Source organism: Mustelus asterias, chromosome 6, assembly GCF_964213995.1.
Source record: "Mustelus asterias chromosome 6, sMusAst1.hap1.1, whole genome shotgun sequence".
NCBI classification, from domain to species: domain Eukaryota; kingdom Metazoa; phylum Chordata; class Chondrichthyes; order Carcharhiniformes; family Triakidae; genus Mustelus; species Mustelus asterias.
The window spans coordinates 69758165-69774258 of record NC_135806.1 but is presented as its reverse complement, the minus strand read 5'-3'; the positions used below and the strand labels follow the sequence as shown (position 1 = coordinate 69774258).

The 16094-nt window shown below is 41.2% G+C and overlaps 1 protein-coding gene across 1 annotated transcript in view; it reads right to left on the bottom strand.

Moving 5' to 3' along the window:
• Positions 1 to 10526, bottom strand: part of LOC144494922 (guanine nucleotide-binding protein subunit alpha-14) — a 150481-nt gene extending 139955 nt beyond the window's left edge. The window contains exon 1 of the mRNA XM_078214527.1: positions 9949 to 10526. Within this exon, the coding sequence (XP_078070653.1) occupies positions 9949 to 10069 (121 nt within the window). The 5' untranslated portion in view covers positions 10070 to 10526. The remainder of the gene's footprint in view (positions 1 to 9948) is intronic.
• Positions 10527 to 16094: the final 5568 nt, after the last annotated feature.

The following is a 16094-nucleotide window of genomic DNA, read 5'->3' as shown; positions in this document are numbered from 1 at the left end:
AAGTCAAAAGTACAAGAGGTTAAATTTGTAAAAGAGCAAATTTGGGACCAAGAAGAAATTCTTTATGCAGAGTGAGATTAACAGCTATGTCTAGCTGCCAGAATAATGGTTAAGACCAGGACACTAGAATTGTTCTGAAAAGAAAAACTGTTTGATACTCATTGATACAATAGATTTGTTATTCTGGAAACTTTAAAATCAAATGGTCATCTTTACCCATAACTATTTTGAGATCCGTTCTCAAGAGTTACCATGGATGTAAAAACAAATAAAGTTAATTAAAACAAATGAGTTCAAATAAGATCTAATGTGTTCACTGCAACATAGTAAAATCATAGTCAAATTTTGCTCTTGCTTTGTGAAATCTAAAAGATTATCTACACTACAAATACATGCCATCAGTACCGTATTACAGTGTCACATGACCTTTGCCCTAGTGTTCATCAATTGACTCATAATTTGAAGCAAAACTTCAGGCCTCCATTTGGACATCTTCAAAAGGATTATGAGCAGAGAGACAGTGGCATATTGCTAATCTAGTAATCCAAAGACCCAACCTAATGCTCTACAAACACAGGTCCAAATCCCACCACAGCAGCTAGTGGAATTTGAATTCAGTTAATAAATCTAGAATATAAAATTTGTCTCAGAAATAGTGATCATGAAACTATAAATCAGCCATCATAGAAACCAGTCTGGTTCGCTAATGTCCTTTAGGGAAGGAAATCTGGCCTATATGTGACGCCCACATCCAGTGAAAAAAAAAGAAAAATCTGCCAAAAATAGTCTCCCACTTTTCACTGAAAAATAATGCCTACCATCAGAAAAACGAATCAATAACGTATTTCCTCTCGCATACTTTGGACTAAACCTAACCCAATATAGGTCAAGTACCCTTTACACATAAATCCAAAAATACATCGCAAAACTACACTTTCTACAGGGGAAGTCTAGTTGTTCACCATGCGATTTTTGTGGTGAGCGTGTCAAAAAGAAAATTACAGGTATTCTGTATTTATCATTCAACGATACATCTTACTTTCCTAGCCATTTTATTTACTTCAGACTATAGCTAGCCAAGGCTTAGGATATTGTAATGTAGGTTTACATGCAGTATCCAAAAACCAAAATTATCTGAAATTCAAACACGATCAACAGCGGATTTTGGCTAATGTGATGTGAAAGGTTTTTTTAAAAATATGATTTCTGCAGTTCACAGCTTCAGTGGTTTCTTAGCTCACAGCTTCAGTGAGTGATGCATTGTTGTTGGCTGACTATGATGTGTCTTTTTATTTCTACTTAAGTGGTCTAAATGGGGTTGTTTACACTCTGGGCTTTGTTTCATGATCTTGCATTGTTAGGAGGGTGGTCATGTGTTTTTGGACAGGTTTCTCCCCCCAGTAAGTTTAAGGTTTAATTTTCAGTTCTGAGCTGCAGTTGGGTTTTAGAAGGGACAGCAAGCTAAAAAGAAGTGTTTTCCCTCTCTCCCTGGTGTTTTGAAAATTCTCTACGGTAGTTGAGAACAAGAAGTTATTTTCCTGAAGGGTGAAAATCTGCTGTTGTTGGGGGCTGGACTAGAGTCTGGTGTTTTGGGAAGCTGTCTTGTCTTGTTCTGAGCCTCAAGAGCATTTGACTGCAGAATTCAACTAACGGCCTTGATCCCAGTATCACGTGAGCATTAGCCTATGCTATGTTAAACCTGTGAAAAGGGTCTGTGTCTATGGGAGGTTTTGGTCTTGATTGGGACAGCTTTTATATATGTATTCATTAAAGGGTTATACATTATCATGATTTGTTTGTAATTGATAAATGTCCTTGCTAATTTTCTTACTATACATGTTAACTATATTCTTAAATAAACTTTGTTTGATAAAAGCCCCTTTAGTGGGTCACTTGAATCATACCTAAAGTGAAACATCACATGCTTTTCCTAGCCAAATTCAAAATGCAAAACTTAGGATTCAGGCGGGCTTCATAAAACACTTTGGAGTTTCTAACCTGAGCCATAACAATAAAGAATACTTGACCTATAATTAAAGAGGCTTTTGGACTAGTATTAGAATTTTTGTTCTTTTAACATGGGTGTTAATTGCAAGGGCATCAGTTATTTAGCATTTGCAGCACAGAAAAAGACCATTTTTGGATGAACCAGTCAATATTTTTTTTATTAGTGTCACAAGTAGATTTACATTAACACTGCAATAAAGTTACTATGAAAAGCCCCTAGTCGCTACACTCGGGTACACTGAGGGAGAATTTAGCATGGCCGATGTACCTAACCAGCACGTCTTTCAGACTGCGGGAGGAAACCGGAGCACTCGGAGGGAACCCATGCAGACATGGGGAGAATGTGCAGACTCCACACAGAGAGTGACCCAAACCGGGAATCACACACAGGTACCTGGCACTGTGTGGCAGCAGCGCTAACCACTCTACCGCCCTTTGTGCTCAAAATGGACCACCCCAACCATCTTACCTAATCAATATACTTCCTACAGAAACCCTACTTGCCTTGAGATTATGGTGTTGGGCTGCCTTCTTGAAACATATTCTATGTAGTGAAGCTGAAGCCAAATGTATTTTGATAGTACATAGAACATAGAATAGTACAGCACAGAACAGGCCCTTCGGCCCACGATGTTGTGCCGAGCTTTATCTGAAACCAAGATCAAGTTATCCCACTCCCTATCATCCTGGTGTGCTCCATGTGCCTATCCAATAACCGCTTAAATGTTCCTAAAGTGTCTGACTCCATTATCACTGCAGGCAGTCCATTCCACACCCCAACCACTCTCTGCGTAAAGAACCTACCTCTGATATCCTTCCTGTATCTCCCACCACGAACCCTATAGTTATGCCCCCTTGTAATAGCTCCATCCACCCGAGGAAATAGTCTTTGAACGTTCACTCTATCTATCCCCTTCATCATTTTATAAACCTCTATTAAGTCTCCCCTCAGCCTCCTCCGCTCCAGAGAGAACAGCCCTAGCTCCCTCAACCTTTCCTCATAAGACTTACCCTCCAAAGCAGGCAGCATCCTGGTAAATCTCCTCTGCACTCTTTCCAGCGCTTCCACATCCTTCTTATAGTGAGGTGACCAGAACTGCACACAATATTCCAAATGTGGTCTCACCAAGGTCCTGTACAGTTGCAGCATAACCCCACGGCTCTTAAACTCCAACCCCCTGTTAATAAAAGCTAACACACTATAGGCCTTCTTCACAGCTCTATCCACTTGAGTGGCAACCTTTAGAGATCTGTGGATATGGACCCCAAGATCTCTCTGTTCCTCCACAGTCTTCAGAACCCTACCCTTGACCCTGTAATCCACATTTAAATTAGTCCTACCAAAATGAATCACCTCACATTTATCAGGGTTAAACACCATTTGCCATTTTTCAGCCCAGCTTTGCATCCTATCTATGTCTCTTTGCAGCCTACAACAGCCCTCCACCTCATCCACTACTCCACCAATCTTGGTGTCATCAGCAAATTTACTGATCCACCCTTCAGCCCCCTCCTCTAAGTCATTAATAAAAATCACAAAGAGCAGAGGACCAAGCACTGATCCCTGCGGCACTCCGCTAGCAACCTGCCTCCAATCCGAAAATTTTCCATCCACCACCACCCTCTGTCTCCGATCAGACAGCCAGTTACCTATCCAATCGGCCAACTTTCCCTCTATCCCACACCTCCTCACTTTCATCATAGTAAGTTGCAGAACTTTGGCTCTGCAGTAATGGAGGCCTACCGTTCGTTATAGCTTCCTAGGCAACCTCAGACAGCAGTTAAGAGTCAACTAGTGTGGGGCTGAAGTCAAATGTAGGGCAGAGTGGGTGAGGATGCCAAGTTTCCTTCCTAAAAAAGGACATTCGTAAACCAGTTGTGTTTTACAGCTTTAATCACTTTCACTCATGCCAGTCTTTTGACACCAGACCTATTTTAAACAATAAAAAAACTAAATTCTCAAACTGCCAGGGTGGGATTTGAACTCTAATTTCTCAATCCAAGCCTCTGAATCAATGCATTATTTTACCCAGCTTGCAATGGGGATAAGCTTAAAAATTCTACATGGTGACATCAATGGAAAATAAAATTAAGTGAGGTGCAGAGGTCAATATTTTATCACCCATTTTACACGATCAGGAAAGACCAATTACACTCCCATTGTCTTTCCTATTAATTATAGGGTTAATTTTAAAGACTTTCAATGCCTGTTGATTTTGCATCCCACTAGGAAATATATTATGGGCGACGGAAGTAGCTTGGCCCATTCCTGGGACAGACTCCCACAACCCTATCACTGAGAACTCAAGCCAGTTACTCTGATTAATTTCTGTAAATCTACTTCACATTTTCAATGGCTCAACAAACTAATGGAGAGGGGGGGGGGGGGGGGGGGGAAGAAAATATGTAGCTGGTGTAATTTGCAGAGTTGTTTAAAATAATTAAATATAATTAAATGAATTCAAATTAAAGTTGCAGATTTATGCTAAACTATATCAAAGTATGAAATGAATTTCAATCCCTCAACTGTGCCAAATTTTTCTTTCACATTAAAACAGCTTTAACACATCAAAAAACTAACCTCAATGTTATGAGAACTGAAAAAACAATAAACTCTCAATACATAAACACTTTCTCCCATTTTGCCAAAGCATACTTAGCCATGCACGACACTACATCTGAAGACACAGATTTATTTCCTACAAATACTTGTTACAACTTTTTTCCCAATTCAGGAATCCAAGATTAACTGAGACATAAAAAATACATTGATCTAACAATAAATAAAATTAGACCAAGTCTACCATAAACTATATTTTAACTTTCTCCTTTCTCCTGACAAGGAGTAGAGATTCACGTCAGCAACACCCAGCTCTACATCTCTGCCATTGCATTCCCCCACTGCCTATTTCCCTAGGGTTGTTGAGTGGCTTGTGACATCCAACTTCGGCCGACGCTTAACTTTCCCTACTAACCTTTAACGGTAAAGCTACTGACTCCAGGCCGATTGCAAACATTATTCCTTCTGCACTAACACCATCCCCTTCCATGATAATCAAAACAAGCTGGGCAAGAGATTGGAACATTGGCATTCCATTTTGACCCCAAATTTCTGATCTCCTATCAAAGGCCGTAAGCACTTTCATTATATTGCCTGCCTCTATTACAGTTCAACTGCCATTGAAACCTTTTCAAACATCTACCTCCTTTGAACTTAATTATTCTGATGATTTCCTGGGCAGCGTCCCATCTACTACCATGTTAGCAACTACATTTTATCAAAAAATATCCCACATGCTTTCCCACATGAAGTCATGTTCACCCATTATTCTGTACTCTGTGACATAATGTTCTGATCAATTTAAAATTCTTCTGCGCATCTTAGACCTTCCATGGCCTTACCCTTACCTATGGCTATAACATCCTTCAGATCTACAACACCTCCCTCTTCCAAACTGTCTATTCCCCTGACTCAGGTCTGTTATGCATTATATCCCACAACTCAGAACTTCCACCATTGGTAGCCGTGCCTTAAATAACAGGTCCCAATCTCAAACTCCATTCATCTCACCACTTGGCTCTTTTCGTTTAAGATTCTAGTTAAAACCCACTTCAAATCACTAAGTTTTAGTCACACTTCCTAATCTCGCCCCCTTTGCCTTGGCATCCTATTTCCTCATGTCTGTGAAATGTTTTAAGATGTTTTTCCCAAGTTATTCACACTACATCAATGCATGATGCTGATCTTTACACTTGTACTCCATTTACCATCATGACACAAAGCATGCATCTGAAGTCTCGTGCAGTTACATGGTTGGTGATTACAGGTCATACCCATGTACGGGAATATGAGAACTATTAGTTTAACTCCTGTTACAAGGTAAATGGCAGAGTTCAAAAATAAAACCCTAGGCTCACATCTGTGTCATCCCAATAGAGACACCACACTTATATAATGAGTTCATTATTTATTCTAATAAAAAACATTCTCATTCATGGAATTAAATTTATAGAATCTACTATAAATTGAACATGCAACATAAACTATTATTCAAAATACATAACTCAAAAATTCTGTACATGTTAATGAAGGCTCAAGATCTACCAACAGCCACGATATATATATAATTTTAATTGTGCAATCTGTGGAAGCATTTTTTGAATAGGTGAGCAGAATTTTTTTTTACACATTATCGATTTACGATTATGTAGAACTTGGCAGACACTTTTAATTTGCCTAAAGTTACCTTCTTTGTGGCTATTCTCATGTTAAAAACAATTTCCGCAGAATTCCATCCACTCATACATATTTTATTCAGGACATTATGCAATTGCAATATATAATTTATTAAATAAAATGAGATTGTGCTCCTGTGAAGAACCTGGAGACCTATCATTATGTTAAAGGTGCTATATAAACCTTAAATGACATGGACAGATTTTTTGGGTTCCGTATTTTGAATAATAGTTTGCGTTGTATGTTCAATTCATTGTAGATTCTATAAATTTAACTTCACAAATAAGAACGTTTTGTATCAAAATGAAAAGCTACCTCATTCAATAGGCGTGGTGTCAGTATTGAGATAACAGGTGATATTATCAATGTAAACATCAAAATACGCCATCGAAAACCATTTGAACCTAAACAGATTTGTGCTGGAGTCAGTTAATAACAGAGCTTGATCCTTTCTTCAATGACTGCCAACTTTCTTAAATATATACATAAAACCAAAAAAAAAATAGTAAGTTAAAATTCTTTGCAGAAATAAAAATATTTATGACAAGAGATTACTCATCAATTATCTCATGTGATACAATCAGGTAAAAAAAAATGCAGATCACCAGTAGCCAGGGACACACAAAACCCACATCACTCAAGAAAAAACTGGATCACTCAGGATATGACTACAGTTCAAAAATTGAAAACATTTTGACTAATTTAAACATAAACGGGTAAGTAGCATATATTCTTCTTACAACTGATGTTAGTGGTTGAAACTATGTGCTCTGACCAAGTGGAATTTATCCAGCCTGCAATGTTATTTTGTACACTAAGCACTAACCTTTGAAATTAATTACCTGCATTTTACATTCAATTGTGTCCAATACACATTCAACTTACCATATCTGAATGACTCTGCTACACACTGAATAAAGTTATTGAGCTGTCCAGATGCTCTCAGTTTACAGGTTGATGGCTAAAAAAAGTGGATCTAAGCCAATAAAGACAGCATCTCAATCAGAATATTATTTTCTTTCTTCAACAAGAGAATTAAGAAACAATATAACTGATGTCGCCAAGACTATAAACCCAATATTTGGAAAACACAAACTAAGAAAAACAGGCTGAAAATTTATTTTTTTTGTACTTTTCTTTCCAAAAATACAATGCGAGTGGGGGAACATTTCCTCTGGATAATCAGCTTCTGCAAAATTATACCATTCTTGCTGCACCTGACAAAAAACTTTGAATATAGCAATACATAATTAAAATATTCTTCCTCAACTGAACTTGCAGACCACATGACTGACTTTCCCTAAATGCAAGCTAAACACAATTGCCTTGGCGCCTCCTTGCTTTTTCTTCCCCATGTACTGAATGCCCTCAAGAGATCTCATCACATGCTTCATACAAAGAGTGGACATGCAATCAATTATCATACCCTGGTTTATACTGTCAAAAAACAAACAGCAGTGTAGGAGAGAGACAAATGTTAACCTGCACTCAAGCTATTATTCCCACTTACCTTCTTTACTTCTATTTAATGCATCTTCCAAGAGACTGCATGAAACTGCTATATTACGGAAATTATGTGATACTAAATTAAATGATAATGCTTTCCTTTCTACTTTTTATGTCAATTGAGGGCATTTACTCCACCCCAGGATGCAATCCATTAGCATCAGATTAGGATATCTATGAATGACCTTATTTCATGGGCAGGGAAGTCCATTGGTTATAACATCACAGGAGCCATGCAACATGGCTCAAGCCTGACACATACATTTTCAGCAGGGTTTGTTGGATATATTTAAAGCTGAAGTAGATCGACTTTTGGTCTTTCATGGAATCAAGGCATATTGGGAGTGGGCAGGATAGTGCAGCTGAGGCTGGAAGATCAGGGTCACCAACTCAAATATAATGCTGGAGGTTTCACCACACAACCTCAAGCTTCCAAAGGTTCTCCGATGCATTCATTCTCATGATGCACTGCTTCCTCATGCTTTTTGAAAAGCAAACAGACTGTGATCCAAATGGGTGATTTTTGACTGTCAAACATCTTTCTCCAATTACTACTCCCAAACATTTCCAATTTATTTTTAATTGTTTAAGTGTTCTCCCAGAATGCTCAGTAGTGTCTGAGAGATTAATCTTAAAATTCTGGAGATTCAAGGACAATCCAGGAAGACTGACAACCTTATCCCAAACCCAAAAACATGGGGATAACTGTAGCATACCCCGGTTCACACTTAGCGAGTTTGGCCGACTCGGTGCAGACCTTAGACAGAATTTAGAATCATCCTGGGCTGTCTAATCCAAGCAGCTGACCCACTTGCAGAGCTTATGATTGTAATATAAACACACCAAGGGCCTTTTAAAAAAAATTTTGATCAAAATGCTAGTTTCAAACCTCAGCTAAATAATTGAGGGGTGGAAAATCGCAAAAAAATGTATGAAGCCAGAGGTCCTAATTCAATAAGGCAAATCTACTTCTTCCAATTTGAGCAGGTTTCATTGCATCTAATTACCAGAGGAAATAAGCAAATAAATGCAAGCTGCTCTGCCAAGTGATGAAAAACTTTCTTCAACCCACAAGGATTGAATTAAAAAACAGGCTGAATTAAATAAGAACCCCTTAAGCTAAAAAGAAAGATTCGGGAGGGTGAAGAAGATGACAGAGCACATTGAGTAAACAAAAGGGTAACAAAATTTGAAACCAAAAAGATTTTTAAAATACAATGCAAAACACACGGACTATTTCAAGAGACTGCAATAAAAAACGAAAGCAACTTTAAAAGTTAGATAACGAAATCAAGGAAACCATTATGTGGCTACTAAGCACATCGCCACACCCAGCCTGTTTGTCCAGTGAGTGAAGCTCTGGAATAAATACAAGTTGAAAGAGACTCGTCTGATTGTCAGCGATATTGACAAGAAGTTATAACAACATCTCAAAACAACGTGGGGGACGAAAGCCAAAGTTACAGAGGTTGGTTCAAGAGTGTAGACAAACACCTGTCCTGGTTAGAACATAAAGAATGCTGAGTAGTAAACTGACTCGTCTGTAATAACTCCAAACTTATCTCATGAAAAAAATGTTAATAACCATTAGCTGGAGGATAAATAGCGACTTTATTGAGACCCAAGACTTAAAAAAAATAAGTCAGAGTGCCTACACAAGCCGGACCAACACATCCACCTTCTCTCACATTCCACTTCCACCTGAGGATTAAATTACAGGAGGCGAGAACAGGCCGCCAACTTTAACAAACTTCAGTTCCACACAGTGTCCAGCAAACCACTCTGCAGAAACAACTGCCACCACATAAAGTGCCACTTGCTTATTTTAAAAAAAATACTTTTTAAAGCAAACTGCACCTTTAATTCGGATTATTTATTGTGGTATTTTAGTTTGCTTTCTGGACGTTAAGGGAGAGGGGGGACCAAAGGAGGAAAGTAAAAAAGGGATTCAGGCCTGTAAAAACCGATTGGAAAACACTAACATGCCGACGCACCGGAAGATCAATAACTTTCACCAAAAAAAAGTGCTCGAGTAACAAGAGGCCACTGACAAGAGAATTGAAGTTTGTGTCTAACCCGAAAGCTTTTGCTTTGAGTCGCGGGACTGAATTGCAATGTTTCTGCAATTTAAGCCCATTGATACAATGTGAATAACTCAGCAAATCTCTCCCTGCAGCTGGAATACTTCAGTCACTCACCCAGTAGGAGCAGTTTGAGTTCCCTTCGGGCGTCTCTCTTGTCTCTCCGCAGTTGTCTCTCGATTTCGGCGTTTATTCGCTGAGACTCTTTATCTTCTTCGGACAGGCAGCACCCCGCCATGATGGAGCCCAGACCGATGTCTCCCGGAAAACAACACAACTCGGTTTAAACAAAAAAGAAAACAAATGAGGAGCGAGAAGAAGATACCTCAGGCGACCCAGAGGGAGCCGGGCTCTGCAGCCTTCCCTCAACAGCCTCACTGCCGCCTCACCACGGCCACGGCATGGAGGGCTGCGAGCAATGTGAGGTCAGACAACAATAACAAAAAACAACTTCTGTTTATCTTTTGTCCTCGCTGAAGCAAGGAGTGGGGGGGGGATTCTTCCACCAAAAAAAAAGTTTACTTCAGGTTGGGACACTGTTGGTATTATACATTTGGAAACTGCTGCTAGCAGAGCTGTCTGAACTCCTGGGTGGGCGGGAATAGCCCAAAGGGGAGGAGAAGAGGAAAAAGAAAGCGTAGCCAAACACAAGAGAACAGTGAGCCGGCTGACATGCCTCAGTCCATCAGATGGATTTTTTTAATTTTTACAAAAAAGGCGGTACGACATGAGGGCGAGGCTAGTCCAAAAGAGTTCAGTGCGGCTGAAAAATGGCGTTGCTGCAAATCTGCTGCCACTGCTGAATTATGCTTCAAAATGTGTTTTCCATATCGTTTGGGAAAATATTTGGTTCCTTTCTTTTGTATTTTCGTTATGTAATATGCTCACATTTCAAGACACGCCTTAAGTCAAGTCGTGGATGGTACTGGTCATCAAGTGACATAAATTGCAAAATGCACACACATTTGGATCGTTCAATTCTGAGTGGTGTCCAACAACTATTCATATTGTCCACTTAGAGAGTGGTCTACTTGAAATGTAAACTCTGTTTCTCTCCACATTTGGTACCTAACCTGTTGAGCATTTTCAGCATTTTCCGTGTTTATTATTTATATGTATACCGTAAAGCACGTTTCAACTGAAAAAATATCCCAAGGCGATTCTCGGGAGCATTATAGAATAAAGTATGACACAGCCACGAAATGGGATAGTCGGTCAGGTGATTTGTCAAAGCGTTTTAGGTAGCATCTCAAAGGAGAAAAAGGCGAGGTACAGTGTCAGTAAGGAGGGAATTCCAGAGTTGAGGTACAGTGTCAGTAAGGAGGGAATTCCAGAGTTGGGGTACAGTGTCAGTAAGGAGGGAATTCCAGTGTTGGGGTACAGTGTCAGTAAGGAGGGAATTCCAGAGTTGGGGTACAGTGTCAGTAAGGAGGGAATTCCAGTGTTGGGGTACAGTGTCAGTAAGGAGGGAATTCCAGAGTTGGGGTACAGTGTCAGTAAGGAGGGAATTCCAGTGTTGGGGTACAGTGTCAGTAAGGGAATTCCAGTGTTGGGGTACAGTGTCAGTAAGGGAATTCCAGTGTTGGGATACAGTGTCAGTAAGGAGGGAATTCCAGTGTTGGGGTACAGTGTCAGTAAGGGAATTCCAGTGTTGGGATACAGTGTCAGTAAGGAGGGAATTCCAGTGTTGGGGTAAAGTGTCAGTAAGGAGGGAATTCCAGAGTTGGGGTAAAGTGTCAGTAAGGAGGGAATTCCAGTGTTGGGGTAAAGTGTCAGTAAGGAGGGAATTCCAGAGTTGGGGTAAAGTGTCAGTAAGGAGGGAATTCCAGTGTTGGGATACAGTGTCAGTAAGGAGGGAATTCCAGAGTTGGGGTACAGTGTCAGTAAGGAGGGAATTCCAGTGTTGGGGTACAGTGTCAGTAAGGGAATTCCAGTGTTGGGGTACAGTGTCAGTAAGGGAATTCCAGTGTTGGGATACAGTGTCAGTAAGGAGGGAATTCCAGTGTTGGGATACAGTGTCAGTAAGGAGGGAATTCCAGTGTTGGGGTAAAGTGTCAGTAAGGAGGGAATTCCAGAGTTGGGGTAAAGTGTCAGTAAGGAGGGAATTCCAGTGTTGGGGTACAGTGTCAGTAAGGGAATTCCAGTGTTGGGGTACAGTGTCAGTAAGGGAATTCCAGTGTTGGGGTACAGTGTCAGTAAGGAGGGAATTCCAGTGTTGGGGTACAGTGTCAGTAAGGAGGGAATTCCAGAGTTGGGGTACAGTGTCAGTAAGGGAATTCCAGTGTTGGGGTACAGTGTCAGTAAGGGAATTCCAGTGTTGGGGTACAGTGTCAGTAAGGGAATTCCAGTGTTGGGGTACAGTGTCAGTAAGGAGGGAATTCCAGTGTTGGGGTACAGTGTCAGTAAGGAGGGAATTCCAGAGTTGAGGTACAGTGTCAGTAAGGGAATTCCAGTGTTGGGATACAGTGTCAGTAAGGAGGGAATTCCAGAGTTGGGGTACAGTGTCAGTAAGGGAATTCCAGTGTTGGGGTACAGTGTCAGTAAGGAGGGAATTCCAGAGTTGGGGTACAGTGTCAGTAAGGGAATTCCAGAGTTGGGGTACAGTGTCAGTAAGGGAATTCCAGTGTTGGGATACAGTGTCAGTAAGGAGGGAATTCCAGTGTTGGGGTACAGTGTCAGTAAGGGAATTCCAGTGTTGGGGTACAGTGTCAGTAAGGGAATTCCAGTGTTGGGGTACAGTGTCAGTAAGGGAATTCCAGTGTTGGGGTACAGTGTCAGTAAGGAGGGAATTCCAGAGTTGGGGTACAGTGTCAGTAAGGGAATTCCAGTGTTGGGTTACAGTGTCAGTAAGGAGGGAATTCCAGTGTTGGGGTACAGTGTCAGTAAGGGAATTCCAGTGTTGGGGTACAGTGTCAGTAAGGGAATTCCAGTGTTGGGGTACAGTGTCAGTAAGGGAATTCCAGTGTTGGGGTACAGTGTCAGTAAGGAGGGAATTCCAGAGTTGGGGTACAGTGTCAGTAAGGGAATTCCAGTGTTGGGGTACAGTGTCAGTAAGGGAATTCCAGTGTTGGGGTACAGTGTCAGTAAGGAGGGAATTCCAGTGTTGGGGTACAGTGTCAGTAAGGAGGGAATTCCAGTGTTGGGGTACAGTGTCAGTAAGGAGGGAATTCCAGTGTTGGGGTACAGTGTCAGTAAGGAGGGAATTCCAGAGTTGAGGTACAGTGTCAGTAAGGGAATTCCAGTGTTGGGATACAGTGTCAGTAAGGAGGGAATTCCAGTGTTGGGATACAGTGTCAGTAAGGAGGGAATTCCAGAGTTGGGGTACAGTGTCAGTAAGGAGGGAATTCCAGTGTTGGGGTACAGTGTCAGTAAGGGAATTCCAGTGTTGGGGTACAGTGTCAGTAAGGGAATTCCAGTGTTGGGATACAGTGTCAGTAAGGAGGGAATTCCAGTGTTGGGATACAGTGTCAGTAAGGAGGGAATTCCAGTGTTGGGGTAAAGTGTCAGTAAGGAGGGAATTCCAGAGTTGGGGTAAAGTGTCAGTAAGGAGGGAATTCCAGTGTTGGGGTACAGTGTCAGTAAGGGAATTCCAGTGTTGGGGTACAGTGTCAGTAAGGGAATTCCAGTGTTGGGGTACAGTGTCAGTAAGGAGGGAATTCCAGTGTTGGGGTACAGTGTCAGTAAGGAGGGAATTCCAGAGTTGGGGTACAGTGTCAGTAAGGGAATTCCAGTGTTGGGGTACAGTGTCAGTAAGGGAATTCCAGTGTTGGGGTACAGTGTCAGTAAGGGAATTCCAGTGTTGGGGTACAGTGTCAGTAAGGAGGGAATTCCAGTGTTGGGGTACAGTGTCAGTAAGGAGGGAATTCCAGAGTTGAGGTACAGTGTCAGTAAGGGAATTCCAGTGTTGGGATACAGTGTCAGTAAGGAGGGAATTCCAGAGTTGGGGTACAGTGTCAGTAAGGGAATTCCAGTGTTGGGGTACAGTGTCAGTAAGGAGGGAATTCCAGAGTTGGGGTACAGTGTCAGTAAGGGAATTCCAGAGTTGGGGTACAGTGTCAGTAAGGGAATTCCAGTGTTGGGATACAGTGTCAGTAAGGAGGGAATTCCAGTGTTGGGGTACAGTGTCAGTAAGGGAATTCCAGTGTTGGGGTACAGTGTCAGTAAGGGAATTCCAGTGTTGGGGTACAGTGTCAGTAAGGGAATTCCAGTGTTGGGGTACAGTGTCAGTAAGGAGGGAATTCCAGAGTTGGGGTACAGTGTCAGTAAGGGAATTCCAGTGTTGGGTTACAGTGTCAGTAAGGAGGGAATTCCAGTGTTGGGGTACAGTGTCAGTAAGGGAATTCCAGTGTTGGGGTACAGTGTCAGTAAGGGAATTCCAGTGTTGGGGTACAGTGTCAGTAAGGGAATTCCAGTGTTGGGGTACAGTGTCAGTAAGGAGGGAATTCCAGAGTTGGGGTACAGTGTCAGTAAGGGAATTCCAGTGTTGGGGTACAGTGTCAGTAAGGGAATTCCAGTGTTGGGGTACAGTGTCAGTAAGGAGGGAATTCCAGTGTTGGGGTACAGTGTCAGTAAGGAGGGAATTCCAGTGTTGGGGTACAGTGTCAGTAAGGAGGGAATTCCAGTGTTGGGGTACAGTGTCAGTAAGGAGGGAATTCCAGAGTTGAGGTACAGTGTCAGTAAGGGAATTCCAGTGTTGGGATACAGTGTCAGTAAGGAGGGAATTCCAGTGTTGGGGTACAGTGTCAGTAAGGGAATTCCAGTGTTGGGGTACAGTGTCAGTAAGGGAATTCCAGTGTTGGGGTACAGTGTCAGTAAGGGAATTCCAGTGTTGGGGTACAGTGTCAGTAAGGAGGGAATTCCAGAGTTGGGGTACAGTGTCAGTAAGGGAATTCCAGTGTTGGGATACAGCGTCAGTAAGGAGGGAATTCCAGAGTTGGGGCCTCAACTGCAGGACTGACTACCAGTGATGGGATGATTAAAATCGAGGGTGCACAAGAGGCCTGAATCGGATGAATGAAGATACCTTGGAGGGTTAAGGAGCTGAAAGAGATCAGAAAGACAGCGATGGGAGGGCCATGGAGAGATCCGATAATAACAACGGGAATTTTAAAATCAAGATGTTGATTGACCAGGAGATTTACAATGCAGGTCGGTGAGCACAGTTAATATTCTGTTACACAGGTTGAGAGAACTTGATAGGTCTGCAATGTGCAATCGAACGTGATTAGGAAAATATGTAAACTATTGTACAATTAAATATATTAGATACCTTATGAATATAAATAATAACCTCAATGGCATCTTGAACTTCTGTCATTTAGAGACTTTACACAATGTTAATTATAAAAGAGACTGATGAACTGTGCATCTCACTAACTTGTTCTTAGAATGGTTGATTAAGTATATTCTATAATTAAATACAATCACGAGTAAATTCTAAAATCTTGGTTTGTTCTGTACAATGGTTGTCACCGTGTTCCGAATTTCATTTCTTCCCAAAAATATACCTTATCCATAAATCTTGTAAAAATGCATTACAAAACCTTTCAAAGTGACAATTGCAGAATGTGCGATACAATTCGACTTGCCTACATAAGTGTATCTACGTAACATTTGATTTTTACAATATATATTCCATGTCAGGCAGATACTCCGAGGGGTTCTGCGCATTTTTCAGCCCTTTTTTATTTCATCAAACTGGTGAAATATTGTCTGTAGTTTTTACTCAGACCTCTCTCAGATTTAAGGTTCTGTGTACTCCATATCTCATCTTCATAGTATACACGTTAAAACGGGTTCTTTTTGCCAGTCTCCTTCCCTACAACAAAATCATTTCTAACTCCTTGATTTTGAGCCTGCCTCTTGAAATTGGGTGCATGTCTTTTGTTGATTGGTCTTTGTTTGATAGGGCATCATGGATATTCACCAACTTGCAAAGGGTTCACCAACTCAGCCTCCGATAAGGTCAATTGTTCTTTTGATTGCATGCGATCGACATGTCGAACATTTGAATTCGAGTCGCCTTCTAAAATAACTGGTGTATATTCTCGCTGGCTCAAAGTCTCGAATGTTGACTCTGGCTAACTTGATGTGGAGATTCTGGCTAACTTCACAGTGCTTGCATTTCAGATCCACAAGAGTCTGTGATCCCTTCCTGTCAAACAACATCTGTTAAACAATGTTGGAAGGCTCATTTGAAACGGGTCCCATTCATTTTTGCCTCCGGGTAATTGTGCATTGTTTTTTTCTCTCTCGATATTACT